Source organism: Felis catus, chromosome D4 (assembly GCF_018350175.1).
Source record: "Felis catus isolate Fca126 chromosome D4, F.catus_Fca126_mat1.0, whole genome shotgun sequence".
NCBI classification, from domain to species: domain Eukaryota; kingdom Metazoa; phylum Chordata; class Mammalia; order Carnivora; family Felidae; genus Felis; species Felis catus.
The window spans coordinates 74,118,385-74,145,695 of record NC_058380.1 but is presented as its reverse complement, the minus strand read 5'-3'; the positions used below and the strand labels follow the sequence as shown (position 1 = coordinate 74,145,695).

At 56.0% G+C, this 27,311-nt stretch overlaps 1 protein-coding gene across 6 annotated transcripts in view; it reads right to left on the bottom strand.

The window, feature by feature from the left end:
- The window catches only part of COL27A1 (collagen type XXVII alpha 1 chain), a 140,816-nt gene that overhangs the window by 74,439 nt on the left and 39,066 nt on the right, over positions 1 to 27,311 (bottom strand). For all 6 annotated transcript variants that reach the window (XM_045042847.1, XM_045042848.1, XM_045042849.1 and 3 more), the window contains 7 exons: positions 21,028 to 21,072; positions 20,342 to 20,395; positions 19,833 to 19,877; positions 16,921 to 16,974; positions 15,987 to 16,031; positions 7,646 to 7,699; positions 5,167 to 5,211 (listed from right to left, as the gene is read on the bottom strand). In XM_045042847.1, coding sequence (XP_044898782.1) covers positions 5,167 to 5,211; positions 7,646 to 7,699; positions 15,987 to 16,031; positions 16,921 to 16,974; positions 19,833 to 19,877; positions 20,342 to 20,395; positions 21,028 to 21,072 — 342 coding nt within the window. The remainder of the gene's footprint in view (positions 1 to 5,166; positions 5,212 to 7,645; positions 7,700 to 15,986; positions 16,032 to 16,920; positions 16,975 to 19,832; positions 19,878 to 20,341; positions 20,396 to 21,027; positions 21,073 to 27,311) is intronic.

Here is a 27,311-nt window from a genome sequence, read left to right as displayed (position 1 = left end):
CAGCTCACGGTGACCCCGTTGGGCCCGTTCCATTTTACAAATGAGAAAGCCGAGGCTTAGAGAGAGGTGAAATCACTCACCCGAAACGAAGCAACAAGCAGGGGACAGGGGCAGGACCAGAATCCAGGTCTGTCTGTCTGGCCCCACGTTCAGTGCTCACGAGCCCTGGACTGACTCTGTTTACTCCAATAAAGGACCCTAGGATGCCTTTCCTCGTTGATGTCATTCAGTGACGAGGAATGAGGACACACTTGATTCAAAAATAGGCAGGGGCGCCTGGGTGGTTCAGTCAGTTAGGCATCCGACTTGGGCTCAGGTCACGATCTCACGGTTCATGGGTCCGGGCCCTGCGTCGGGCTCTGGGCTGACAGCTCAGAGCCCGGAGCCAGCTTCGGATTCTGTGTCTCCCTCTTTCTCTGCCTCTCTCCCGCTTGCATTCTGTCTCTCTCTCTCAAAAATAAATAAACGCTAAAAAAAAATTTTTTTTAAAGTAGGCATGAGTACATGCCCGCAGCTGGCCAGGTGGGGGGGTTGCCAGAGCCGCCTGAAAGAAAACGTGGGGTGTTTCCAGCACCCTTGGCCACTGGTTCCCGTACCCAGAATCTTCTGTCCTGTGCTCACGTTGTTAACGTGCATTCATCCTTCGGCTGAAGCACCACTTCCCCAACCCCACGGGCCAGGTCAGGCCCCTGGTGTCAGGTCTCAGAGCCCTTGCCACACTGGTGACCATTCATGTGTGCGCCTCTCTGGCCATCGCCTGCCCCCTGCCTCAGAGGAGGTGCTCACTCAAAGTGGGTTAAGGACTAGGTGAAAAAGAACCCTAATCACGCTCTCACCGACAAACCTCTAGGGGAAAAGCTTGCCTCCCTGGTCCTGGAACTGCCTTGGAAGGTAACAAGGCCTCTTTTTAGAAACTCTGATAGGGGTCAGTAGCTTGGGGACAGCGATCTGGGGGCTGTGGCCAATCCTGACTCCTGTGTGGTCTTAATAAGCACCATCTCTCACACAGAGCAGCCCCCGGGACTGCCCAGTCCGCACGCTTACACTCCTGCTGTCTCCATTCAGCACAGAAGTCACACAGAACTGAGTGTGTAACGCTCAGCGAGCTAGGACACAGGCCCACGTCCAGCTTTCGGCTGTGTGACCCTGAGCCGGTGTCTCAGCCTCTCTGTGCCTCGGTCCCCTGAAGTGGACAATGGTAATCCCACTTCCTGCCTTCAGAGGCTTGCTGTGATCGTTAAATCCTTAGCACAAGGCCTGGCACACAAGGGTTTGGTACGTGTCCACTAGTGAGGCTCCCGATCTCGCTTTATAACAAGGAAACAAAGCTAGATGCTCATTTAGTGACAGGATACGGTGGGCCCGTCCACTCTAGCCCGCATGCTGGGTTTTGGCCAGACTGCATATTCTTTGGGTCTCATTAAATGAGGCGCCAAAATTCCCTGTCTGTCGCTCAGAATAAAAAAGACAGAAATCTTCTTTGTTGGGCAGATTCTGGAACCAGGCACACTTTTCTTGAGGGCCGGCCAAACGGTTTCAGTTACTCAAAGGGGGCTGTTCTGAGGCAGCCTCACCTCAGAGACTGCAGTGGGGCAACCGGCAACCTATTGGGATCCGGGTCACACAGACCTGGGTTGCAAGTCCTAGCTGGTGACCTCAGGCCCCAGCCTCCCTGTTTGGGTGACCAGGCTGCTGACACCCACCTCAAGTCCCTCGAGGCTTCCCCGGCCTGATGCGTGTCAAGCACACAGAAGAGACAGATGCTCCATAAGTGTCAGCCTGTCTCCTCACGCCCTGCCTCCCTCCTGCAAGGACCCGGTGGCAGGGGGGAGGGGAAGAGGACAGGGGGAAGTTTTGGTTTCAGTCTGCATGCGAATTGCTTTAGCTGACCAGACAGAAGACATTGAATAAACCTGAATCGCCACTAAAATGATTATCAATATGTGGAATCCCATTCGCTCAGCGAAAAACCCACATCCTCTGGAAAACCATAGGTGACTCATGGTCCCTCTTCCCCTTTCTAACTCCTGGTTAGAAAATTCCTTTCCTCTCCAACTCTTTGGGGAGGCTATTATTCCGCCCCCCTCTCCCGACTACTCCCCCCCGCCCCAGGGCACAGAAGATGCTGTTCCCAAAAATCCAGGGTGAGAGGGAATCCTTGGGTGAGAGAGGGCACTAGTTCGGGAGCAGTGGTGACTCAGCAGGGTCAGGTCCATGCCTGTGGACGCCCCCTCCTCCCCCCACCGCAAGGAGGAAGGGATCACCACCTTGGCAGCAGAGGGAGTTTTCAAACAGAGGGAGCGAGGCTGAAAGTGGCAGAGAAAGACACAGGGCAAGAGGGAACCTTGAAGAACAATTGGGAAAGGGGCGTCCAGAGGTGGGGCGTGGCCTGCGGTGGGGGCGTGGCCTGCGGTGGGGCGTGGCCTGAGGAATGTAGGAACAAGCCCAGGGGAGGAACGCCCTGGAGGAGGATTTGGAAGACACACCTTTTGCCTTACGGGCATGCTTCCATCTTCCCCTGGCTTGTGAAAGAGCTTGACCAGAGGCCTCAGCTTTCCCATCTGCCAAATGGGGTTCTCCAAAGACATACCGTGAATAGGGTTGCCAGATGGAGCAAACGAAAATACAGACTGCCCAGCTAAATTCAAATGTCAGATAAACACCAAATGACATTTTAGTATAAATGTGTTCTAAATACTGCATCTGAAATTCCAATTTCACCAGGCATGTTGCATCTTGTCTGGCAACCCTCACCGTCGAAAGCAAAGGGGAGCATAGGTGGGAAAGAGCTTTGTAATAAGTCCGGGCATGGTCTGAGTCTCCAGAGTCCGCATTCATTTGGCCAAATGGTATCCTTGCCCCTTTCGGGGCCCAACTAGTGGACACCAGGACAATGACAAACAGGAAGGCGTGCCAGTGATGGAAGCCAGGATATGTAAACATCCCGTCCAAAGAGCTTTGGGAACTGAGAGCATTTAGCCCGAAGAAGGAGCCTCGGCAAGAACCGATCGCAACCATCTTTTCGTCTCAAAGAGCCTCTCCCAGGGGAGGGGAATGAGTGGGGCTCCATTCGCAGGAACACCACACACTGCTAGAACGCTGGAGATTTGGCCTGGGCTCCCACAGGAAAGCGTGTCCAACACCAGGCTGTTCAGATTGGGAGTTTAACGACTACGGGACCAGGATGCTCCAGAGGGCGCTCCTGTGAGCTTAGAGGAGACTGGGCTACAAGACTTTGGGGGTCCTCTCTAACTCTCATCGCAGAGATTTCTTTCCCAAAGCATCTAGGTCAGTGCCTTGTGCCAAAGAAGACGCTCAGCCAAGTCCTGCTGGATGGACATTTGACAGGGATGACAAATGCACGACTCGTGTGGACGCTTTGCTATCCGGACCAAGGAGACGTCACTCATCGATCGCTCAACCAATCACAGCCCCCCTCTCCCACTAAGCTCCAATGTGACATCAAAATATCGTCCCATGCAGCAATCCAGAGGGCTGTGACCACCCGTAATGCACATGGGTGTGTGAAATGATAATCATCATTATCGCTAGCACTTCTTGAGTACTTACTACGTGCTAAGCACTTTATATGTACTGGTTTCTTTAAATCTTCACAACAGAAACTCGAAGTTAGATGCTAATATTATCCCCATTTCTAAGTGAAGAAACTGAGACAGGTTAAGAGCTTAAGAACCTCGCTCAGGATCCGAACTAGACAAGTGGTAAAGCTAGGATCTGAACCCAGGCGACCCGGTTCCAGGAACGGCTGTCTTAGCCACCGACTGCACCGGACCGTGCAGATCTGTGGTCCTAACAAGAGTGGGCACCATGAGCTCATCTTATGAAGGGGGTCTCTGAGGCTCAGGTGAGCGAGGCCGCAGCTGAAGACCACAGAAGCAGGGTGAGGGGAGGCTAGGATGCCAACACTGGTTAATTGGACCCTCTGCCCCCACCGCTACCCTACCTGGGTTCTGCTCTCAGCCACCTGAGCAGGAGCACATTGCCACCGGGGGCGGGGGGGGGTGGGGAGGGGGACCTCCGGGCCTTCTTGCCAGGACCGGCCTCCCCTGAACAATGGGGCCCCTGAACTCCCCCACGGCCTCCTCCAGCCTCCCTCTGAACAGAATTTCTTGGCATAGTTGCTGGAGTAGCCAAAGCCGGCAGCCCATTTGCCAAACCAGGGAGCAGCCGACTTATGTCCCTTCATGGCCCCCCAGACTCAAATTCCATGAGGGATGACCCAGAGGACAGAGCAAAGGGGGCAAGAGACCATGGGGAAAGCTCCTAGAGTCATTTCTGGGATCTCTCACTGGCCCTTGTAGCCAGACCCAAGGTCAAGGTCACCCTCCGAGGGCCCCGCAGGAGGCCCTGGTTTGGGCTAATAGAACCACTCCACAAGGTTTACCCCGACCTGAATGGAGTCAGAGGTCAGGCTGCCTCCCATGTCCCTGTCCTCAGGCCTCTCTCCATCCCAGGCATTTCAGGAGGTAACAGCAATGATTAACAGAACAATATTTTTCTCTAGTTGCACACTTACGAAATGCTAGACCCTGTGCCAAGGACTGTACACGTAATGCCTCATTCCGTCCTCACGACCACCCCCAGAGTACTCGATCCTCAATCATCATCCCCATTCTACAGATGAGGAACTAAGGCTCAAGGAAGGTAAGTAATATCTCCCAGGTCACACAGTCAGGATGTGGCAGAGCCGTGACTTGAGCTCAGGTGCTCTGGCTCCAAAGTCCGTGCTGTGAAGAAAAGGATGAGGAAGACCGCCCAACATGGCCCAGAGCCTCAGCCCCTCTGCCAGCCACTTCCTTCCTCCAGACCGGAAGCATCTCACCTGCGAATGAGCATGCTCTCACCTGCCTAGACCTCCTTGCAGAGCGAGGGACAGGCAGCGGGTGTGAAAGTCCATCAGCACTCTCATGCTCCAAGCACCTATCTTCATTTAACTAATGAAGAAAGGGGCTCAGAGAAGGTAGGTGATCCACCTGAGGACACACAGCAGGGCTCTCCTCCCTCAGCCCCCTGGCCAGACTGATATGTCCTGCTCCCCCAGCTCCTCCTGGGGTTTGATGAGAGAGGGACCTTTTCATTGGGACTTGTCGCTTGCTCCCCACACCCTGCCTCTTGCCCCCACCCACCCGGCATCTGTGTACTTACAATGAGGCCGGGGACTCCTCGGGGCCCTGGCAGGCCCAGCTCTCCCTGCAAATAGAAAGAGACCAAAGTGGTTAGTTGCCCTGTCGCCCTCCCCAGGCCACTCCCGCCACACCATCCCCCTGTGGGCACCTAGTGGGATGGATCCCTTGGAGCTGACCATTCCTTGTGCCTAATTAGTGACTCTCGGAGCCTGGCCTGAAGTTTGGACAAGACCCTTTCCCCTTCTGCCATCCGCTTTCCACATCTGTAAAACGAGGAGGTCGGATTTCCAAATCCAGTATTTTCCACTTGTAAGTGCGAAAGAAGAGGTGGAATCCTGACCGCGGCAATGAAGATGTGCTGGGTGCCTGGTCCAGATCTCATTTCACCTGCCCTTTATAGCGGGCGAAACTGAGTCTCAGGAGCTATGGGACGCGCCCAAGGTCAAGTGCAAGGTCAAGTGGTGAGGGCTCCAAGCTGAGAGCTACCAGGCCGGCCTCTCTGTCTCTCTCAACCAGGGGGTGCGGGGCCCTTAGAGAAGGCCGCCACCACCGGAAGGAGACTCTCCAGTGCCTGCTCCCCCGGCCTCCGAGATGCTGCAGAGGGCTCTTGCTTAGGGGCCAGGGGATGTGGCTGTGTGTGGCAGGGGCGAGTTTGTTTCCTCATCTCTAAAAATGGACCTTCAATTGCCCAGAAAAGACAGGTAGATGGGTTAGGCTCAAGTTCAAGACGCAGAGATATGAATAAAAATAAGAGGTCCTAGGGCACCTGGGTGGCTCAGTTGGCTAAGCGTCCAATTCTTGGTTTGGGGCTCAGGTCATGATCTCAGGGTTTGTGAGTTCAAGCCCCACATCGGGCTCCATGCTGACAGCAGAGAGACTGCTTGAGATCCTCTGTCTCCACCCCTCCCCCACTCTCTCTCTCAAAAGAAATAAGCTTTAAAACAAAGGGTGGGGTGGGGGGAGGTTCTAGAGATGCTGATTATCAATGAGAATTGCCAGCATCCTCCAGGGTGTTTGTCTCACTTCAACTGTGCCCAGACGGGAGGTCATCACTACAGCCACCAAGAAGGGGAGGGGACAAGCAGCCTTGGCTTTACAATGGGGGAACCGAGGCCCAGGGAAGGGAAGTGACTTGTCCAAGGTCACTCAACAACCGGATGGCCAAAGCCAGGACCACGCATCAGGTCCTCTTTCTGCTCCCCCAGGCCAGGAGTGTAAAAACACCACTGTCCCTCCCCAGGGAGGCTTCCAGGATGGCATCGCAGATTATAACGCCTGATCCAATAACTTATATACTGAAGCAGAGGCTCTGATATCTCACCTCTGTGCCTTTGCTGGTGAGCTTTCCTCCATGTGGAATGTCTCCTCACCTCTTTCCTCATCCCAATCCCATGTCACCTCCCCAGGAGTCTTCCCTCCTCCACAGCACCTGGGACCCTTGACCCTGCCCATCTTGCTCTGCCTGGTATGATGGACCGGATAGACAGCCGTAAGCTCTGCCAGGGCAGGCGATGTGCCCGCTGTCACCTACTGCTTACAACCGCTCCATCCAGGGAACTCTTACTGTGGGCCATCCACCTTCCCGCGCTCTGTCATTTCAATCTGACAGTAGCCCTCGGACGCTGGCATCTGATCCCCAGATTTACAGGGAGGGAAACTGAGATTCAGAGAGATGAACCGATGCATCCAGGCTTCTGTGGCTGGCAAGTGGTGAAGCAGGATTCAAACGAGTCCCTCTGAGACCAGGGCTTTAGCACCCGGTGGGGAGTCAGGGGTTAGCCCCGGCTGGGTCAGCCTCAGGGAGCATTTGTGGAATTGAAATTAGTACGTGATCAGGGACCGATGGTGGATCCAGCAGCCACCTCTACAGAAAGCACAGCTGGGCACAGCTGTTTAGGTGGGAAGCCCCAAAGAGAGATGGGGGAACGTGGCAGGTGTTCCAAAGAGCTTTGGACTTGGTCTGCTCCCCCAGGCAGAGAACGAGCCTCCTCTCCCGCCTGAGCCTGCGCCTGGGATGGGAAGGGAAAGGCGGGTTCAGCAACTCAGGGCAGGCTGACCTAGCTCCTCGAGGGCCTCCGATTATTTACAAACTCTATAAACATGCCTACGTTGGAGATTTCTTTAGAGCTTGGCTCTTCTCTCCATACAGGGCCTGCAAACCATCTGCTCCCCCAGGCCGCTGCTGTCCCATAAACATTTTGGATGCTTTCTAACATGGCAGTAACCCTGGCTTCCCCAGTGGGGAGTGACCCATGAACTTTCCTAAGTCCTTGGGGATGGGCACGGTCCGGGGATCTGGGACCAGGGGCTCCCGTGACCTGGAGGGCTTTCCTGGGGGCGGGGCACAGGGCACCCACAGTGCACAGGAGCCTGGGGTACGGAGGCGGCAGGGCTGGGATTCGACCCAGTCCGTCTGACCCTAAAGCTTGGATTCTTCAAACCTGCTGTGCGTTTGCTCTGGAATCTCTTTCCTGTTCCCAAAGACTTGAAATACTTACAGGGTTTCCATCCAGTCCAGGAGGGCCTCTTTCCCCAAAGTCTCCAGGAAACCCCTGAAGGCAGGAGAGAGAGCAAACATCTGCAGATCAGTGTTTCTACCTGTGGGGAGAGGCTTTCATCCAAACCCCTGGGGGCACACGAGGATGCGTCCATGAAGCCTCTCACCCATTGATTCTGGGATCTGGGCAGGCAGTGGGGTCTCCGGCCACCCTGTGCCTTCAACGAACACCCCCACGTGAAGAACCCAAAGACTGGCTAATGGGGAGGGGCCCAGGGCTAGGGAACTTTCTTATCTACTTAGAGCCTGGGAAGAAGCTACTACGTGTTTCTGCAGCATGAAAATGCACTCCCTCCCCGCCCCCCCCCCACCCCGGCCCCGACCAAATCTGAAACCTGGACCGATGAGGAAGGAGAGACAAGAACGGAGGTCAGGAAGCTGAGTCTAGGCCTGAACCTACAGGCCTTGCTGAGAGTTTCAAGAACATCCATTGCCCCTGTGAGCCTCACTTTCCCCTCTAGTGAAGGAAGGGAAGGCCTCCTCGGCATTTTCCAGCTCAGACCTTCTGTGGTTGTGGCAGGCTCTTCGAAAGCCATCCTTTCCCCATTTTACAGATAAAGAAACTGAGGTTCCGGAAGGCTAAGTGGCAAAGTCACACAAGGTCACACTGTTGGTGAGTGTCAGCCCTCCTGCCAAAGGTGAGTTTTAGCAGCCCCGAGAGAGGCCAAGCCACCTGGCCCAGGCATGAGTGGCCCACTCATCCCATCCCTGACCCCACTCCGTACTCTCTGGGGATACAGGCAGCTGGAAAAACATCAGCTGTGGGGACACCTCTAGGGACCCGGGGGTGGGGGTGGGGGGGTGTGCGTAATTCCATTTTACTTCAAAAGGAAAAGAAAGTCCTCAAGCTTGGAATTTAGGGAAACCTGTTCTTCTCCCCTGCTTGAATTCAAATCATTGTTTTTCCAGGGAAATTTAATAAAAAACACAGCACATGTTTTTTTTTTTCTGACCAAATGGATGCCTGAGCTGTTCAGTGAAGATTCCTCACAGAGGGTAATCTGTGTCTGGCTTCTAACACAACTGAGGGAATCCAGTGAGTAGATTAAACCTGAGGACAAACCCCAAACCCAATGACAACGTCTGTCCTGGCCAAGCAAAGAGACCTTGAAATGCGTGTGTATCCACCTCTTTGTCCTTGCCCTGTCCAGCTGTCCTATGCCCCCTCAGATCCCTCCTCTGTCAGGGAGCCCTCTTGGACCAGAAGGGTGAGAGTTGGCATTCATCCTGCAGGAGGTGCGGCTTCCTTCAGACACCCAAAGGAGGACACGGGGATATAATCATGAGATTGCAGCCCAGCCAGTCACCTCACATGCAAGACTTCCTCTGCCTTTGACATCTGCCCTTGAGGAAAAGGTTACCAGTCCCATTTCACAGATGGGGAAACAGGCTCAGAGAGGAAGTGGCGAAGGCAAAGCAGAAAAGGAAAGCAAGTTTGTGGCACAACGGAGCCCAGGTCCCCCCTCTCTGAACTCCGTCATGTTACATTTGTAGGAGTTGGCCACGGGCAGATCACGACGCACAGAAGGTGCTCGAATGTGTGTTCAGCTGGTTTCACAGAGTGGTGGGGTTGTGTGCGTGTCTACGGGCCCACGTCCAGGTCAAGGCTTTGTGGGGGTACATCTGATCCTACCTAAGATTCCTCTCCTTGGGGTCCCCCTGGCAAATTCTACCCTCACCTCAATCCAGCCCGTCTTTGTTATGCTGTAAGGGAGATCCCTCTCCTCTCCTGGAAGAGGAGACATCGGCTGAGTGGGCTGTGGTAAGAGGAGCCTTCAGGAGGCGTTGAGTTTCTCCCTCCACCTCTGGAGGCAGAGGTTAGGGGCCTGGCAGGAGAGGAGGACCGTCCGTCAGGGGACAAGGGCAATGCTGTCCAGCCAGGTCCCTGGCTGACTCCACACGGCCCATGACAGGCAGCCTCGGGAAGTTCATGCTCTGCTTGCCAAGCCCAGGGTCTGGAGACTAGCACTGGCTTGCGTCCAGGCTGGCTGTGTGACCTTGGGCAGACCCTCACTTGACCCACTGTCCTGCTTAGACTGCGAGGATGCGATCTCTAAGCACACTTGTCCCAACCCCTAGACGAAGCCCGAAAGGAAGGAGCCTCTCCCCCTATACACAGGAATGCCACCCAGCCTGGGGACATCGACAGCATCCCCTGGGCACACATCGTGGCTATAATGCCCAATATATTCACACCCAGCAGCCACCAGGCAGGGGTCAATCTCCCGGGTCTGCATTTAGGGGCCACTTGAGGCTGGCTCGACAACTCCCCTTGGACCGAGTTGCCGGGCCAGCCTCCCCCGTGAGGCTTTGGAAGCAGAGCAGTCGGATGCCAGTCTTGGCGCCACCACCCACAGGTCTCCCCAAGCCTCAGTTTTCTCTGCTGTACAATGGGGATGATAAACAGGAGAAGCTGAGGTGTCTCCTGGAGGGTGACCCTTGCTGGCCGTGGCACAGCTCTGGAGTATAAGCAAGGGAGAGACCATCAGAAAGGTCAAACTCCCGAAGTGAGGCACTTCTGCAGCCAAAAAGCAGCCCGAGGACAGCCAGTGGGGGATGACAGCAGGGTCATAACGGTGGCAGTAAGAGCAAACTCCAGCCACCCATTGAGACAGGCAACGAAGAGCATGATGGTCAGAAAAGAAAGATGGGAGCTTTAGAGGTGCTTCAACAAATCCAAGATGGAAAGAGCCTAGCCGTTCTTGACCTTCACACCTCACTGCACCACTGGGAGACTAAGGCCCAGAGCGTGCCCGAGGGCGCATCACCCTCGAGCCCGCCTCACCCCTCCACTACTGGAGACATGCCCCATTTCTGGCACTTGCCCCAGGGCCCGGCCCCTCTGGATCTCAGAGAGGCGGCCGCCAAGCTGGACGTGTGGCCCCACCTCCCTCCCCCTCTGCTTTCCTCTGTCTGGCCGCGCCTCCTTGTGCATGGAGTGCACGCAGTCCCGGCCCGCCGGCAGTGGGACCTTCCTCCGCAGGCCTGAGCTGCTGGCTGCAGCAGCCTGGCCCGAGGCCCAAGGAATGAGCTCGGCGCCCTGCCGGGGCCCCAGCCACGTGGTGTCTCCACTTCCCCAGGTCGGGGCCCCCGGGGAACTGGACGCCTTGTACTTTGAGCAGAACAAGGCCCAGGAGGAGACAGAATCAGGCTCCGGGATGAGACTCCAAATTCTGTCTTAGCTACAGCAAGTCGGAGGAATAGATGCGAACAAAGGGGCTGTGGTCCTTGTCACCACCTCCGCGGCAGGATGCCAAGGTCTCAGGAGGCCTCTGAGGGCCACCTCAGCCACTCCCCTGTCTCCAGGCACTGTCTAGCCCAACTGTCTGCTCCAGAAGGTGGGCTGTAGGGGCAGAGGGAAGCCTGAAGCCTCCAGGATCCGAAGTCCTGCTAATGTCTCGAAGGCTCAGCTCCCTGACCTACAGAATGGTCAGTTCTGTCAACTCACCTGGCGTAGCCGGCCTGAAGAGCTGAGATGCTGTCATGCAGTCCCCGTACCTCTACTGCACCAGCACGTGCAGTTAGGGTTTGCATCAACAGTGGGAATACAGAATAACCTCTCGCAAGAGCCCACAGAAGGATCTCGGGGACCTCTTTACAACGTGGAGATTCTTCACAGTCGGGAAATTCCTGTATGAGCCTAACCTGCATCCTTCCTGCCACACTTTGAGCAGCCTGTAGTCTTTTCTAGAACACGTGTGCACCTCAAGGGTGCTGACTTAGACCCCTTGAGGTCACGATGCTGAGCATGTTTTCACCCTGCCCTTTTGGAATCCGCTAGGGAACCCATCCAGGAAGGGTCACCCCAGGGAACAAAGGAGGGGATAAGGGAGTCAAGGTCTCGCCAGGATTCCAGGGTCATCAACAGCCCCAGGGGGCCCTAGCTCAAGTATGGGACCCTGGGGACCACCCACCCCCCCACCCCCCCAGCTCATAGCACCACCGCAGCTAAAAACTTTCATCTGTTTTGGCCTCAGTTTCCCCCGCTGGAAACATGAGTCCTCAGTCACTTTGCTCCCTGCTCCCCACAGTCTGAGAACTGAGAAGACCCTGAAGCCAAAGTTCACCCCAGGAGAAGCCCTTCCCACCCCCGATGGGCGTGTGGCCTTGGGCAAGTCCCAGTTGTCCCTGAGCCACACGCCAAGGAGATGGAACCAGGCTTGGGCCTTTCCAGCTGTAAGCTTGGGGGTCTGCCGGCCTGACTCACTACATACGACCAGGCTTGCAGGCCCGGCCAGAGGCCACGAGGCACGCTATGAACAGCGGCCGGCCTTGCCAGGCGCTCCAGCAGGCTTGACGGTGAATTCAGAGCGCCTGCCCGACAAGAGGACTCACTTGCAGTGTCTTCCTAATTCCTGTGAGAGACCCTTGTCCCAGCTGCGAAGGTCCCTGTGCCAGACGGGACAGCCCAGGAGAAACCCCTTCAGCTCCAGCCGAGTTTGTAACATCTTAATATCCGGACCCCTCCTCAGAAAAACCACAACACATTTTTCATTCTAGCAGAGGTGAGGAGACGAGAGCTTTAGACTAAGCTTTCCTCTGGAGTTAAAGATGTGAGCACAGAGAGAAGTATGAGGTGAAGAGCAAGCAAGGGTCCTGGGGTTGAATCCTGACTCTGCCACTCACCTTGCTGTGTGACTTCGGGCAACTCACTGGCCTCTCTGAGCGATGTCTGTCTGACAAAGAGGTTGGGCCAGCTCATCACTAAGGTGCCTGTGGCTCCGGTCTGCTCTGACCTCTACTGTCTCTTTCTCGGCCCCCATCAGCAAAAGATTGCCACGCACCCTCCTTCCTGACCTGATGCCGAGGAGGCCGTGTGCATGAAGCCTGCTGTTCTGCTTGCTGGAGAGAGATGAACTGCAGCAAAATCATCACCGGCCCTGCCAGAAATGAGGCCAGCTGCGATCTGGCATGAGGGACTTCGGCTCATTCTCCCGACATTTCCTCTTGCTAATAAATACCGAGGAATCGCTCGGCCCAAAGCTTTGACAGGAGGAAATTTGCAGAAGGAGTTCCCCCGACCCCCAGCCCACCAGCCAGATCAAGGGCTCAGGAGCACAGGGGGATGGCCCTAAAGACCACTTAAGGAGCATATGGGCCGAGGGCATGGCAGACTCAGAGGCCCGGCACGAGCAGAGACAAAGCCCGAGGGACTCTGTGACATGAAGTCCTATTGCATACGTACCCAGTCAGATCTGATGCGGATCTGATTTGCCGGTCATGGTGGCTGGACCAGGACCAAGGGGCCTTTCACGGCCCTCAGGGGGACTGTGTGGCCATAGCACTATTTTGCTGAAGGAAGGGGGGGGGGTCCCTCCCACCCATGCCCAACACTGCCGTGCAAGGAAACACCCCCATCATGAAGGACGGGGCAGAATCCTAGGAAGCGAAAGGTGAGGAGCAAGGAAGAAGAAATGAGTTGTCTGTTACGGGAGCTCGAGGCCTCAGAGGGTCTCTGAGCAAACGGCTTTGACTGAGTCTTGGTTTCCGAGTCTGGAAAATGGGTGTAGTCCATCTAACCTCAAAGAATCGGTGGGAGAATCCTGTGTAGTTCAGCTACCATGCAAGTAAAAGGGCCTCAAAAAATGTTGCTTTTGCGGGGACCATTCTCACTATATGTTCTGTCGCCAGCGCCTGGCGCATGGTAGGTGTCCAATAAAGTTTTGTTGACCGAGAAATGAATGAGCGGCCTTGTCTCACACGCACGTAGGAAAACGGCACTGAGCACCTCAGACCCGGTGCCGCCTTCTCGGCCACGCGCGGCCCGGCTTTCAGCTCCAAGGAGCAAACAGGTACGTGGCAGGGAGAAGGGGCCACTAGAAGGAGGAAAAAGGGGGAGGTGGAAGGGGCAGCTGAGGCATGGCCCTGCTGGCGGTCCCTGTCGTCGTAGGGTGGGCGGGGTGGAGAAGAAGCCACAGCATGCCCGGGTTTTCAAGGGTCTTGCCTCCTCTATGCTCAGGGGACTCCAGAATCCATTCGCTCGATAGCAACACTTGGGGCAAGAGGGGAAGGCTCTGGTTGCCGCATCCCAGCCCAGCAATGACTCTCCAAAGCCCCAGACCTTGGCCACATCATTCACCCCCTGAGCTTTGAGCTCCGTATCTAGGAAGTGGCAATGCCTGGTCCTCTGTCAGGCTCCCGGGAGAGAATCTGAGCAAACTCCTCATGGATGGCTCTGGAGGCAGGCCTGGGCGATGGGACAGGGCCCAGCTGACATAATCGAAGTAAGTAAACTGGCCCTACCCTGCAACTTAAACTCTGGGAAAACAGGCCCAGAGAGGTAAAGCCATTGGCTCAAAGGGACACAGCGCGGAGAGCCTCAGCCACCCATGAAACTCCAAACAGGAACAATGGCTGCCACTACTGACGGAGCATTCACTATGTGAGGAGCATAGCATAAAGACCTCATGAGCTAGAAGCTATTTTCCCTATTTCTCACCTGGGAAAACTGCAGTGCAGAGGCTTTGAGCCAACAATGCCCCAGGGCCTTTGCACCTACTGTTCTGTAAAACTGGAAAGCTCTTCCCCAGGTAGCCACAGGGTTCCCATTCAGGTAGCCATTCAGGTTTCTCAGGAAGTAAGGATTCCTAGATCAAATTATCTAATAGTCTGTACCCCCATCTCCCTACCCTACTCTGTCTTAACACTAGGCACCATCTGACATTCATTCTTTCATTGTTCATTCTCTTGTTCAATCGTTGTCTGTCTGTCTGCCCATGAAAACGGGAACTTTGTCTTGCTCACTGCTCAGCACTAACTACAGTGCCTGGCCCACAGTATATACTTAATATTCACTGGATGGATGGATGGATGGATGGATGGATGAATGGATGGATGGATTGGTCTCCTTGCCCAAGGTCACCTAGCTTGAGGAGCAGATCCAGATGCCAGCCCAACCCTCACAGACATCAGGTCCTTGTCCTGAAGCCAGAAGCATCACGTGTTACTCCTTTGCCCAGATCCAGGTGTCGGGTGTGAGACCTCAGGGCACAGAGGGGCTGTTGGCCACAAGGAGGTCTACGTCTGAGGGTGAGATTTCCCTCTAGTTCTTGAGACAGGACCTGGATCTTGCTTCCCTTTATATACCTCACTTAGCCTCAGAGTGTCCAGATCCATACACTACAACAGGTAAGTTGCCCATGAACATGCACGTCAACTCCAGGGTCACAGATGTGCCCTTTCTGGGCACCACTGAGTGCTCCTGGCCCCCTTCCAGCCACCTGTCAAGTTCTAACCTCTTCCACAGTCCCTTCTCCATCAACCACCAGCAGAGGGAAGCCCAGACCCCAAGCTGACAATGCTTCTGAGTCTAGGGATTACACTGTAGGCAGCCACAAAGGGCCTTAAGCCGCCAACGGAGGTTAGTCTGAAAGAAATATGCCTCAATTATAGTCCAGGGTCTCCCTTAGTTGGCAGCAAGGACACCGGATATATCACTCCACCTCACGGGGGAGCCTCAGTTTACCCTTGTGAGTAATGGGGATCATTGGAATTAACGTCTTGCCCATCTGGTGAAGATTCTAGGGCATTCACTTTTTACACCATTACTACCAGCCAGTGAATCTGAGAAGCCGTCTTGATCCACCATTGACATCAGAAGCCCTGGAGACTAATGGAATTGTTAGAATCCCGGTTCTGTTGTTGACTGTGAAACTGTGGGCAAGTTACTTAACCTCTCTGGGCCTTGGCTTTCTCTTCCTGCCCCGCAGATGCCCTACGAAGGGGAAGACAATTTCCTGTCACAGTGGAGAATCCTGGGCAAAGCCGGTGAACTGGAGGTTACTGCCAGCCCCTCTTGGGGCTTGGGGTCACACCTGTTGCGAGCCTACCCACACACCCCACCGCCCTCTGGCCTTGTGTGCACACGAGTAACACTGGCCACCCCAAGACAGCCTGGAGACTGAGGGTTTTCCTTGACAGGGGCGCAGACACTGGTCTAGCCATGATCCCCCAGTCTAAGCAGGCCCATGGACACTAGTAAGCCACACAACAGAAGCTCCCAGACCCAGGACCACACTGCACAGCAACGGTTACACACATACACACAGATGCACCATCCGGGAGGGGCCCAGAGCCACGGCACCCCCCAGCTCCAGCCAGGCAGCAGCTGGCCAGTGTTTTGGCAGTGGGGACACAAGGCCCAGACAGCCCCACATGCTGGCCCACACACTCAAAGCAGAGCAGTGGCCGGGCAGACAGAAGCAGAGAGCGCCCACGCTGCAGGTGGACGGGAAGTCAGATTCACCCATAGAGTCTGCATAATAGACACGGAAAATCTTTACCGGCCTACCCATCTTGCCCCTCTTGCCAGGAACGCCAGGCAGGCCCTGTAGGGGAGAGACAGGGAAGAGATCAGAGCAGAATTCCACAGGGGACAACCAGTGTTGCCCCAAACTGGCCCCAGAGCCACCCACGAGAGGAAGTCGCGGACGACCTCGTGCACAAGGCCGCACACAGCAGGTGCCAGTTACATGCAGGTCAGAGGGATGGTCCTTACGCTCTACGGGGTTGGGGGCTCCATGGGCCTGGGCTGGGGAGATGCCTAGGAGAACACCCAGCGTTCCTGGTATTGAGCAGGTGCTCCCGCTGCCCTCCCGAGGTCTTAGTGGTTGGTGAGGTTACAAGTGGGATCCCAAATACGGGCTGAGGCTGGGAGGGACGGGGAGGAAGGTGCCGAGGCCTGCGGGCCATGGGGTCTCTGCCATTGCACCACGAGTGCACGTAACTGTAGACGACGGGTAACCATAGGAGTATGGCCGTGTCCAAGAACACTTTATAAAAGCAGACGGCTGGCAGGATCTGGCCCACATGCCCCAGTTTGCAGACACTTGGTCTGAAATATAAAGTGGGCCCATTTCTCGTTTGCTGAAAGCCCTTCAGAAGCTCTCCAGGCTCTCAGAATCGAGTCTCCTTCCTGACCTCGGCCCTGACCGCCCGTACAACTTTGCCCAGGTGCTCCATCCAACCTGTCTCCTACCACTCCGGCCTCGCGCTCAGAGCTTCGACTGTGTGGACTGTTAAACTTGCCAAGTTATCATACCTCCCCGGACTTTGCACACACCATCCCTTTATGTGTGGAAGGTGTCTGCCCTGACTTGACCCCCTGGAAGACTCCTATTCAACTCAAGGGCACCTCCTCCAGGAGGGACTCCAGGACTTCTCCCGGAAGAGGGAGCAGGTAGGTGACTGGGAGGTAAACAGAGAAGGCATACTCACTCTCTCTCCATCAGACCCCGGCAGGCCGAAGAGCCCTGGGAGTCCAATGTAGCCCTAGGAAAGAGCAGGTAGGGGGTCAGAGGGACCGAGCGGTGGGGTGTGGCTGGCCCGACCCGTCCCCGCAGCCCCTCACTGCCCTCCCACACCCAGGCTCCTCTTCCTCGCTGGTGGCAGCGGCGGCTCCCGTGGCTCCTCGATGACACAGGCCTTGAGGCAAGTGTATATGCCCATGGACTGCATGGTGCTGGCTTCCACGATGTAGTCCAAAGGCACATACCCTCACGCCAGGGAAGGGCGCGGGCGCTCGCGGCGGGGAGGCCCGCCCCGCACCAGGGCTCCCGGACCTGCAGAAAGGAAGCTCTTGGCTGGGTTAGAGGCGAGAGCGGTAGCAGGTTCCACCCGCTCTGAGGGACCCTGCCGTCTGCCCGTGGCTCCTGCGATGCCTCCTCCCAGGCCTCAAAGGCCCTGGACACGGGGCTCACACCCAGCCGTGGCTGCCTGAACGCCAGCAGTCCCAGCGGCTGCCACTCTGGCACGCCGACGTCCCGCCCGGCACACGTACGCCGCGGCATTCAACCCACCCAAGGACACCGCACACGGGCTGTCTGCTCCCCCAGTGGACGGACAAGGAAGCCACACAAGTAGTCAGTGGAGCCGGGAGCCCACTGCCCTGGCATGCACCTGATTTTCTACCTTCCGGCCTCTATTCCAGGCGCCCTCCACCTGCCCTGCCCACCCCAGGGACGGCAGAGCAATCCCTTCCAAGCCCAGCTCCAATGCTCTCTTTCCTCCGGCAAGCAACCCCTGCTGCCCCACGCCAGAAACCATCTCTTCCCTCCACCCACACACCGCATTTGCTCCTCAGTCAATAGGATTTACCACTTTCTCCGATGTATCTTCATTATCTGTGTCCATGTTTCATGTCCTCATTAGCTTGGGAACTTCTCAAGGGCAGGGGACCCAGCCCAGAGTTCCTATCATTATCTGCACTCTCTAGATGTTTGTGGAATGATTTAATGATAACACTAACAAAAGCTAACATTTGCTGAGCACAAACTACGTGCCAGGCCCAGTTCTCGGGGCTTTGCACGCAATGAAGCATCTACCGTGTCCTCACTACGCCCGCTCCCCGGAAGCAGGCATTAGCAGTCAGCCCCCTGTAAAGGTGTGAACAGTTAGACCCAGAAGTGAAATGACTCACCCAGGGTCACACGGCTGGACTATGATAGAACCGGTATTTGAATTCGAGTCAACTGACTCCTCCTGGGCAGGCCTCCTAACCCCTCGGCTACACTGCCTCCCACAAATGAGCAGCCCACACAGGCTCAAAGCCATCCCTTCTTCCCACGTAGGTCAGGAGGTCACTGAGCCTCCTTCCTGGCATTCTGGTAAATGTCCATCACTGTAATGAGGGACACTTATTGATCCTCCTGACCAGGGCCTATATCCCAGGTTTACAGACGAGAAAATGAGCTCAGAGAGGTCTAGCAACTTGCCCAGCACCCCACAGCTGCTGAGGGCCACAGCAGGTCTCAAAGCCAGCCGCCCGGATTCCAAAGCCTGCGTTCTATTTTATAAATATGGGGCCAGTGGTGGCAGGGTTGGGAGGGCGGCTTGAGTGGCCCCAGCGGATCCAGGCTGCCCAGCGCCCTGTGACCCAGAGAGCGGGGTGCTGGGGCCAGATCAACTCTCTCCCCACATGTGGTCTCAAGATGCCATCAGCATGGCCAACAGCAAGCAGCCCCAGATGTCATCAGCTTGCCCCTGGGGCCACGGTGCATGGGAACAGCTGGATGAAGGAAAGGAGACCCAGCATCCCAGGACAGGAGCCTCCGCGGCCCCCGCTGTCACCAGCACCATCAACATCGTCACCGATATCATCACACAACGAGGACCTTGCCCACCTCCCAGATGCTCTAACAGCCACATGTCAGCCCCGCGGATCAAGGTCCAGACTGTGGCCATAAATAGCTTTGGCTCAGGAGTGGAGGCCACATCACACCTGACCCGGCCTGACCGAGGGTTGTGTGACCCATCTGCTGAGCATTCTTTGAGAGGCAGCAAGTCTAGCCCTCAGGACACTGGGTCCCCATCCCAGCCCCGCTGTAGGCATGCAGAGTAAACCGGGGCGCCACGTCCCGACCATGAACCCAGTTTCCTTGTATGTAGACAATGGGATTCCAGCATATCATCTCTTCATCTTTCAAACTCCATTTGCCCTCATTCAGTGCACCCAGAACCTTCTCTCCATGGCCCACAGCCCACTTGGGAGCCCCCATCCGCTGCCCCTCTTCAGTAGTACTTGCTTCCAAATTCCTGGTATCTCCATAACTATGCTCGAGGTAGGAACGGATGTCGCTCCCATTGTAAAGATGGGCAAAGTGAGGCTGCTGGCTACTCAGGGTTTGCTCCAGGAGAGGGAGAGCAGATGTTCCATTAGCCTCCGGGCCTGAGCAGCATCACCCATCAGCCACCCCTGCTCTCTAAAAAAGGGTGGTCTCCCCAGACCTCAGTCGGGAGGGGAGCGGGAGAGAGGCCTCGGAGGATTCTAATGGCGACGAAGTAGCCCTAACTTGGGTCACCTAGCACTTGGGATGTGCTGGGGGGCATGGCCAGCCCGGGCCTGGTTGTGGCAGCTGGGCCCTGGCCGAGCACCCAGCAGAACCTTTGCTGCCCAGTCTGCCCGGCACGAGAGCCAAGCGGTTTACCTGGCTCAAGGATCCCCCATCACCTGCCCGCCCTGCCGCCCTCTGCTCTCCAGAGAGCACTCAGGTGCGAGGGCAGAGCCCCAGCCCCCCTGGCAGACACTGTGTAGAGACCCCACAGCCCTGACCTCCCATCAGGACTGCTAGGGGGGCGGGTACTGACCTCCCAGGGCCCCACCTGAGTGGCACTTGCCAAAGCCCACTTACCCGGCTGCCTTTGGGGCCAGGGTCTCCTACCGGTCCGGGTAACCCCTGCAACATAAAACACAGAGGGGCAAGGACATATGGAAACGTCCTACCTGCTGCCAACAACCCAGGGCAAATCCTGTCTCCTCTGGGCCTCAGCTGCCCCCTCCGTAGAAGGAGAGTGGGCTTAGACCTGCGGTCTTCACCCTGAGGCCCCCACCTCTTCGTCAGAGTCCCAGGGAGTGGCCGGAGTTGGGGGGGAGGGGGACTGAGTGGGAGGAGCCTCTGGAGCCCCACCCCCACAGCACCAGAGGCCTTTCTTCTGTTCTCTTTGAGCAACCTGTGCCCTACTGCCTTCAAAGAGAGGGTTCCTTGGTCCAGCCCCCTGAACAGCCCTTTCTTCAGTGCCCACCCGGCGGGCGCAGCTCCTCAGCCCCCAGCCTGCCGCCTCCCTCTGCCTGGGGGGGGGGCACCCGTGGCCATCTCCACACCACCATGGCCACCGAGCTTCCAGAAGCCATATACTGCACCTGCCTGCCAGGGTAACCTTTGGCCCCTGGGCTGCCCTCAGGTCCTGGCTGCCCCTGTAAAGGAATGAAGAGAACCATAAGGAAAGGAGAGGACCTTGCCCAGCTCTGAGTCTGGGGGGCTGTGGGAGACTGAGGCTTACAATGGACAAAGAGAAGGGCAGGAATGTGAGATGAATCAGGAGGAAGGGGAAGCCACCAGCCTGCTGCACAACCCGCACCCCCCCCCCCAGCCCACCCCTCTGTGAAACCGGTCGGACCAGCTCAGAAGGACAAAACCCCCTGTGCTAGCAGCCCAGGACTGAGAAAGCTCTGAGGAGCCCTGGCTGGTTCTCCCACGCTGGCAGGGGCTGCTGTTTGACTTGGGCCAGCACAGCCCAAATTCCTGCAAACCCCGTGGCGACATGTATAATATCCCCTAACATCGCCCGGAACAGGCCAGCTATTCATGGCTCTAACTGGAGTCGAGTGGCTCATGCCAACGCCAGGCCGGCGTGGACTCCAGCCCCTTCAGGCAGCTGTGGCTGGGGGAGAGGTGGGGTAGGGCTGGGGCCCCAGCAGGATGGGAGGCAGAGCTGCCTGGCTCTGGGGCTCACTCATGGAACGGGGCCGGGGGAGGAGGCCAGGGGCAGGCAGGGGCTGGAGCGGGTGGAGAGCAAACAGGGCAGAGCTGAGGCCGCGGCCCTCACCTGTTCTCCAGGGTGCCCCGCCGGTCCAGGATAGCCCTTGTGTCCCTGTGGGGGGAAGAAACGACATCAGCCCGGGGAAGGCACCCCTGGGCCTGTGGACCCGATGGCAGAGGCCCAGCCTCCCTGCCTGCCTTTTCAGCACTGCCTGCTCTGTGGACGTCAGGCAGGGGTGCAGTGTGTGTTCAGCGACCAGCGAATGGACATATGTCCATCAAGGTTGGTAGGTTGCTGCGGTTTCCTCTGCCACCAATGGCTCTCAGACCAGAAGCCATCAGTAGAGTTGTTCGCCCTTTTGGCGGGCTTTGGGAGCGGAACTGGGATACGGCACGTGTAGTGGAGTGATGCTGTATCCCAACCATCCTTTCCAAATCTGCACAGGGGTGAGCCCGTCCAAAGCCAGGGTAGAGTGATTTCTCAAGGGATGGATGGGCCAATTAGGACCTTCAGGTCTGGGATATGCTCAACCACCATGTAATGCTGGGATCTGGGTCAAGACCTGCCCCTCCTCACAAGCCCCCTATCAGAAAAGATCTCACACATACCGACCAAATACATTAACCAAAATACATTAACCCCCTGGTCCCAGCTCTCATTCCGGGGAGGAAGAGGCCACCCAAATGCCTGAAGGACTCCGGCAACGAGCGAGTACTAACCCTGACCCTCTGTCCCCGTGGTCCACGGCCAGGTGTCTAGATCGAGAATCAAACAAGTGTGTGCTTTCACGTGGCCCTAGGGATGAACCACTCGAGCCATGTCCTAAGACTTAGGGGCTCTCTGAAGGGAAACCCCAGACTTCAAGCTTCCATCGCCTTACAGCAGCTGTAAAATAAGACGAGGCAGGGGTTTCCATTTCAGAGAGGGCAGCCACACAGATCTCCATTAGGCCCCCTCACACAGAGAGCCCAGGGCTTGGTGCAGACACTAGCCCTCATCTGCTGTGCAACCCTGGTGGGTTTCTAGCCTTCTCTGGACCTTAGCCAAGGGTGTTAGCTCCGGTGTTTGAGAACTCCAACGTTCTGCGGCTCCCCCAGAGGGTGATAAACGAGATGAAGCCTGTGGACCCCCTCTGTGCACTCCTGTTTACCCAAGACTACACCGCCATGACCTCCTCTGACCCTTATGACAGCCAGACGAGGTGCGGGGCAGGGGGAGGCAGGGATTCCGATCTCCATTTTACAGAGGAGAAAACTAAGCCCCAAGAACTTGCTCTGAGTCCCACTGCTAAGAAGCAGAGGGTTCACACTCACCGCGGGCTCCTTCTGACACCCGAGGCCACCTCGGGCATGTACAGTTCATGCATTTACACACACACACACACACACACACACACACACACACACTCAGCACCACCCGCAAGCCCCCGGGAAGCAGGACTCTTAATTACAAACAGCAGAGTTGGTTTGATCCAAGACGTTTGGGGAGTTTACAAGCATTCCTCCTGCACCTACTCATACCTCAGGACTGCTCAGCGATATGATTACATCTCATTTGGGGCCCATGAGGTTGATGCAACATGGGAGAGTTTTCTACCCTGGGCACATGGTCTTTCCCCCATTGAGCAAACAGAAGCATAGGCTGCAGCCGGTGGCTCGCGTGCAGAGTGGCTAAGATCTCTCGTTTCGGGCTGATCTGGAACCATCCTGCCTCGCTACTGGATGGCCCTACGAGCCGGAGCCACTGAGGTCACCTCTCTGAGCCTTGCTTTCGTCTTTTGGAAATGGAAATATAAGGGTTGGCCTATGGATCACATGACACGTGTGGAAAGTACCCAGCACCGTGTCTGGCGTTGAATTCAAGGGCCCTGTAAAGACCAGCTGCTGTTACCATCATGACCTTCCTATTTCATTCATTTATTCAACGAACACTGAACTTCCGTGCACTGGTACCACTGTAGGCATGGGGTGAGTGAGAAGACAACATCCTTTGCCTTAATGGAGTTTATGGTCTAATTAAGGTGATATAAAAACAAATAAATATAAAAGATAATGTCTGCAGGAGGGGCAAATAAGGAGTTGTTGTGTCCGTGGGCGGAGAGTTTCAGTTTTGCAAGACCGAAAGGTCTGGAGTTGGGTTCCACCGTGATGTGAATGTACTTAGCACTACCGAACTGCACCATTAAACACGGTTAAGGTGGTCAATTTTATGTGGTATGGTTTTTACCATGATTAAAAATAAAAATTTTAAAAATGGTGCACCCATGCTCGTGATGAGCACTATGAAGAAAAGTGAGCAGAGTCAGACGACAGAGAGAGGCTGTGTTGGGGACAGAGTGGGACAGCAGGTGGGCAGCAGGGCAGGCTGCTCGAAGAGATAAATGAGCTGAGCTAGCTCTGGGCGGAAAGGTGTTCCAAGCAGAGGGAACAGCAGGTGCTAAAGACCTGAGGCAAGAATGCTCTCCGGTGGGTTTGAGGAAGAACAAGATCTATGTGACTGGAGCAGAATGGGTGAGGGGTGAGGCTGGGAGGTGGTGGTTAAGAAGAGGCCAGAAGCCAGAGCGCAGAAGGCATTCGGATGGCAGGAACTCACAGGGGGATTTGGAGCAGGGACGTGTCATAATATGACACATGTAGTCGCCTTTATTAGCCTCTCTCCACTTGGAACTTGCACACGAGGAAGAGCAAGCAAAGCCCTGCCCACGAAGAGCGGAATCGAGTCTTGAGCTCAGGCTGTGTGATTCCACTCAGGCAACTGCCTTCTCTGAGCCTCACTCTGCCATTCTCAGCCGGCCTCGGGTTGCTGCAAAGAGCCAGTGCAATCACGGGGCAAAGATCCCAAGAGAACCATGAAAGGGAACCAGGGAGTCCCTGAGCATCACCAGCTCTTTTGGCTTCCCCTGCAGCCAGAAAGAAATCGCCAGAAAGCAACACTTCGGCAGAGAAGGACCACCAGTGAAATCTCAGAAGATTCCAAGTAAACCCTTTACTCAGGACACAGAAAAAAGGAAATGAATGATCTTCAGGGACGTGGGCAGTGACCTGCCCTTTGCCTGGCCTGGTACTAAAGCCTTAAATAAATACATCCGTTCATCAACTCCTTGCAATCACCCCCTAGCAAGTAAGAATTACAAGGCACACTTGCCAGATGAATAAACAGACTCAGAGAGGTAAAGAGACTTTCCTGAGGCTACACAGCTTCCCAGGGGCAATGCCAGGCTGTGACTCCAATCTCTATATCCTAACCACCCAATCATGGGATAAGACATACTTACCGAGGCCCAAGGCCCACCTAGAAGAGCCACAGGGCCACACAAGGAAAGACCCCCTTACAGACCCTCGTCCCCGGGATAGAGCATATGGATCATTGCAGCATTACTAGGACAGAAGACGGTCATGGAACCCTGGAATATCTGAGGTGAAAGGGACCTAAGCCATCAATTTGACCACCTTTGTCATTGGACAGGCCTGAGAAACTTCCCAGGGGGAAGGGACTTGGTCAAGGTTATTTAGCAAGTTACGGCCAAGCCCAGACTGTTCCCTAGGACTCGAGACCCACTGGGCTGTGCTTTGTCCAAAAGGCCACGATTCCTAGGTCTGTCCCAATCATCGCACCCTAAAGGGCCTTGAACATTGTCGTGAACACCCATTTCTCCTGTCTGGCTGAGAGCAGCAGAGACTGAGCACAGCCAAGGCATGGGGTGAGGGTGGGGGAGGTTCCTATGCTCCCTGGAAGTACCTTGACACTGTTTACCAAGCTGGGGCCAGCCAAATAGCTTCAAATGACAGGGCCCCAGGACCTGGAAGAATCTAAGCCATTATCTTCTCCTGGGCCCCAGCAATTACGGGGTGGGCAGTAACCGCAAGGTGGACCCACGGGCAGTGATTTCCCCGTGTGCGATAGGTGCGTGGCTGGTACTAGGGGAGAGCAGATGCTTCGGGGGAGCTCCAGGGACCACGGAATCTGTAAGGGGCCTCTGGCTGCCCAGCAGGCGGGTCTCCACAGGACCCGTGTTTATAATAGAACTCGGTCTATATTTTGGTTGGGGAGCCAGATTAATCATTGCTTACAATGCACAAGGAGAAACCAGACATCACCTCACTGTTGCTGCAGACAGTCTCCCCGTCGGCCGGGATGCTATTTGGGCTTTGGGCAGGGAGGGTGGAGGCGGGGGGTCCTGCTTTTGCCTGGGGGTCCTGGGGAGCAACGCGTGCCTAGACCTCAGCCATTCCTCCGGGCTCCACCTCAGTGTGTGCAAGGTCCCAGCTTCTCCTGCAGTAAAATGGAACTCACCATACTTGCTTAGCACTCCGGCAAACTCCTCACGAAACTTCTCTATCGCCTCAGCAGACACAGCCCCATTTAACAGAAAGGATCAGCGAGGAAGAAACACGCCAGGAGGCAGAGCGACTCATTACGCGGTACTGGCCAAGTCCTTGCTCCTCTCTGAACCTCAGTTTCCCCAGCTGGCCTCTTAAAGCATTGCGTTAGGGTGCCTAGGTGGCTCAGGTGGTTTAGCATCTGACTTCGGCTCAGGTCATGCATGATCTCACGGTTTGTGGGTTCAAGCCCCGCGTCGGGCTCTGTGCTGACAGCTCGGAGCCCGGAGCCTGCTTCGGATCCCGTCTCCTTCTCTCTCTGCCCCTCCCCCACTCGCACTCTGTCCCTCAAAAATAAATACACATTAAAAAAAAATCATAAAGCATTGTGTTGGCTCAGAAGTTGTAAGATTCAAAAATGTGTGGTTTGTCCAAAAGCACAGTCCCTCATGACACAGCCAGGCATCTGACAGCAAAGTCTGCTCAGGGGGTACCTGAGACAGGTCGGGCAGGAAGACACAATTTCTGTATGGCTCACGCATTCATCCACTGGTTCATTCATTCAGCTAAGGTTTGCTGAGCCCCAAGGATCACCCTGTGTTACGCACTAAGAATACACTGGCGAGCAAAACAACCTCACTCCCTACCTTCTAGAAGGTAACAGATATTAAGTGGAATGAGGGAGAAGCACCACGTGCTAGGACAGTGTAGACGGCCAACTGAAAGGAGTGGCATTGTAAACGGGCTTGAAGGAGGCACTGGATTGGACAGCAGAACAGGAGTAGAGCAGTGGGCAGGGGCCCCCGAAGCCCAGGGCAGCCCAGCAGCAGGGGAGCCTGGAGAAAGTTCTTGGCAGGGGCTCTGCATGGAAGTGGCCAAGTTAGGGGGCATCAGGAAGGCCCGTGGGCAGGGTGACGGCTGCAAGAGGGAGCCGGGAGGAAGTTTCAACTGAGTACCAATTTTGCCATGAGTCACGTCTACGTGGGGCCGTGTGTTAAGAAAGATCCCGAGGCCTGCAGATGCGTGTGTCCGGCACTGTGCTAAGCCCCACACAAGGAAACAAGGATGAACAGGTCCTCTGTGCACTTGCTCCAGCTGACAATGTGCCAAGGACACCAGTGAGTCTCCTGCCGGAGTCCCAAAGGGGCTGAGAAGATGGGCTGGATGGTCAGAGGGCGGAGGCGTGATTTCTGCCTGGGGGTGCTGGGGAGGCGCTCTTGGAGAAGACGGTGCTTGAGAACAGGGTCGAGGGCCAGAGGCGTGAAGACGAGTGTGGAAGAGAGAGCATGCCAAGGGCAGGGAGGCAGGGAGGTCCAGGGCACGTCGTCGGATCAGGAGAAGGGCTTCTACGCCGCAGAGTTGCTCTCGGCCTCGGCTCCGCGGCCACTGTGGGCTGTGAGTCTCTGCCGTGGAGGCTGTGAGGCTGTCCTGTGCATCGTAGGATATTCAACAGCCTCCCTGGCTTCCACCCGTGAGTAGCCTCCCCCTCCCAGCTCTGATGACCGAAACTGTCTCCAGACATCGCTACCTGTTCTCCAGGGTGGGGGGCCACATCACCCCAGCTGGGAAGCGCTACTCTAAGGGAAGAAAGCAGGAGGGTCAGACAAGGGACGGCACAGGACTCCGCCCTCCCAAGGTGCAAATGGGGGTCTGGTAGCCTTCTTGACTAGCGGAGGGGGGTTACCTGGTAACCAGGCTAGATGATGGATGGGATCAGAGGGGCAAGACCCTCGGTGTTTTTCCTTCGTGGTCATCACGATCATTTGTTCCTTCAACAAATTGGTGTGTGGTGCCTACCGAGCACTGGCCCCATGCCAGATGTGACATCTCGTTTCATCCAGCCTCTCTCCCTGAATCCCGACCACTCCCTGACGCAGCTGAGGCCCAGACACGTGAGGCCACTTGCCCAAGCTCACACAGCAGGAGAGGGGACAGAGCTGGGTTCCGTCTGGGTCTCTCTGGCCTGGTCTGCCGGCCTGCCCAGCCCGTGGGAATTGGCCCAGCAAAGGCCTTCAGCAAGCTGGACAGCAG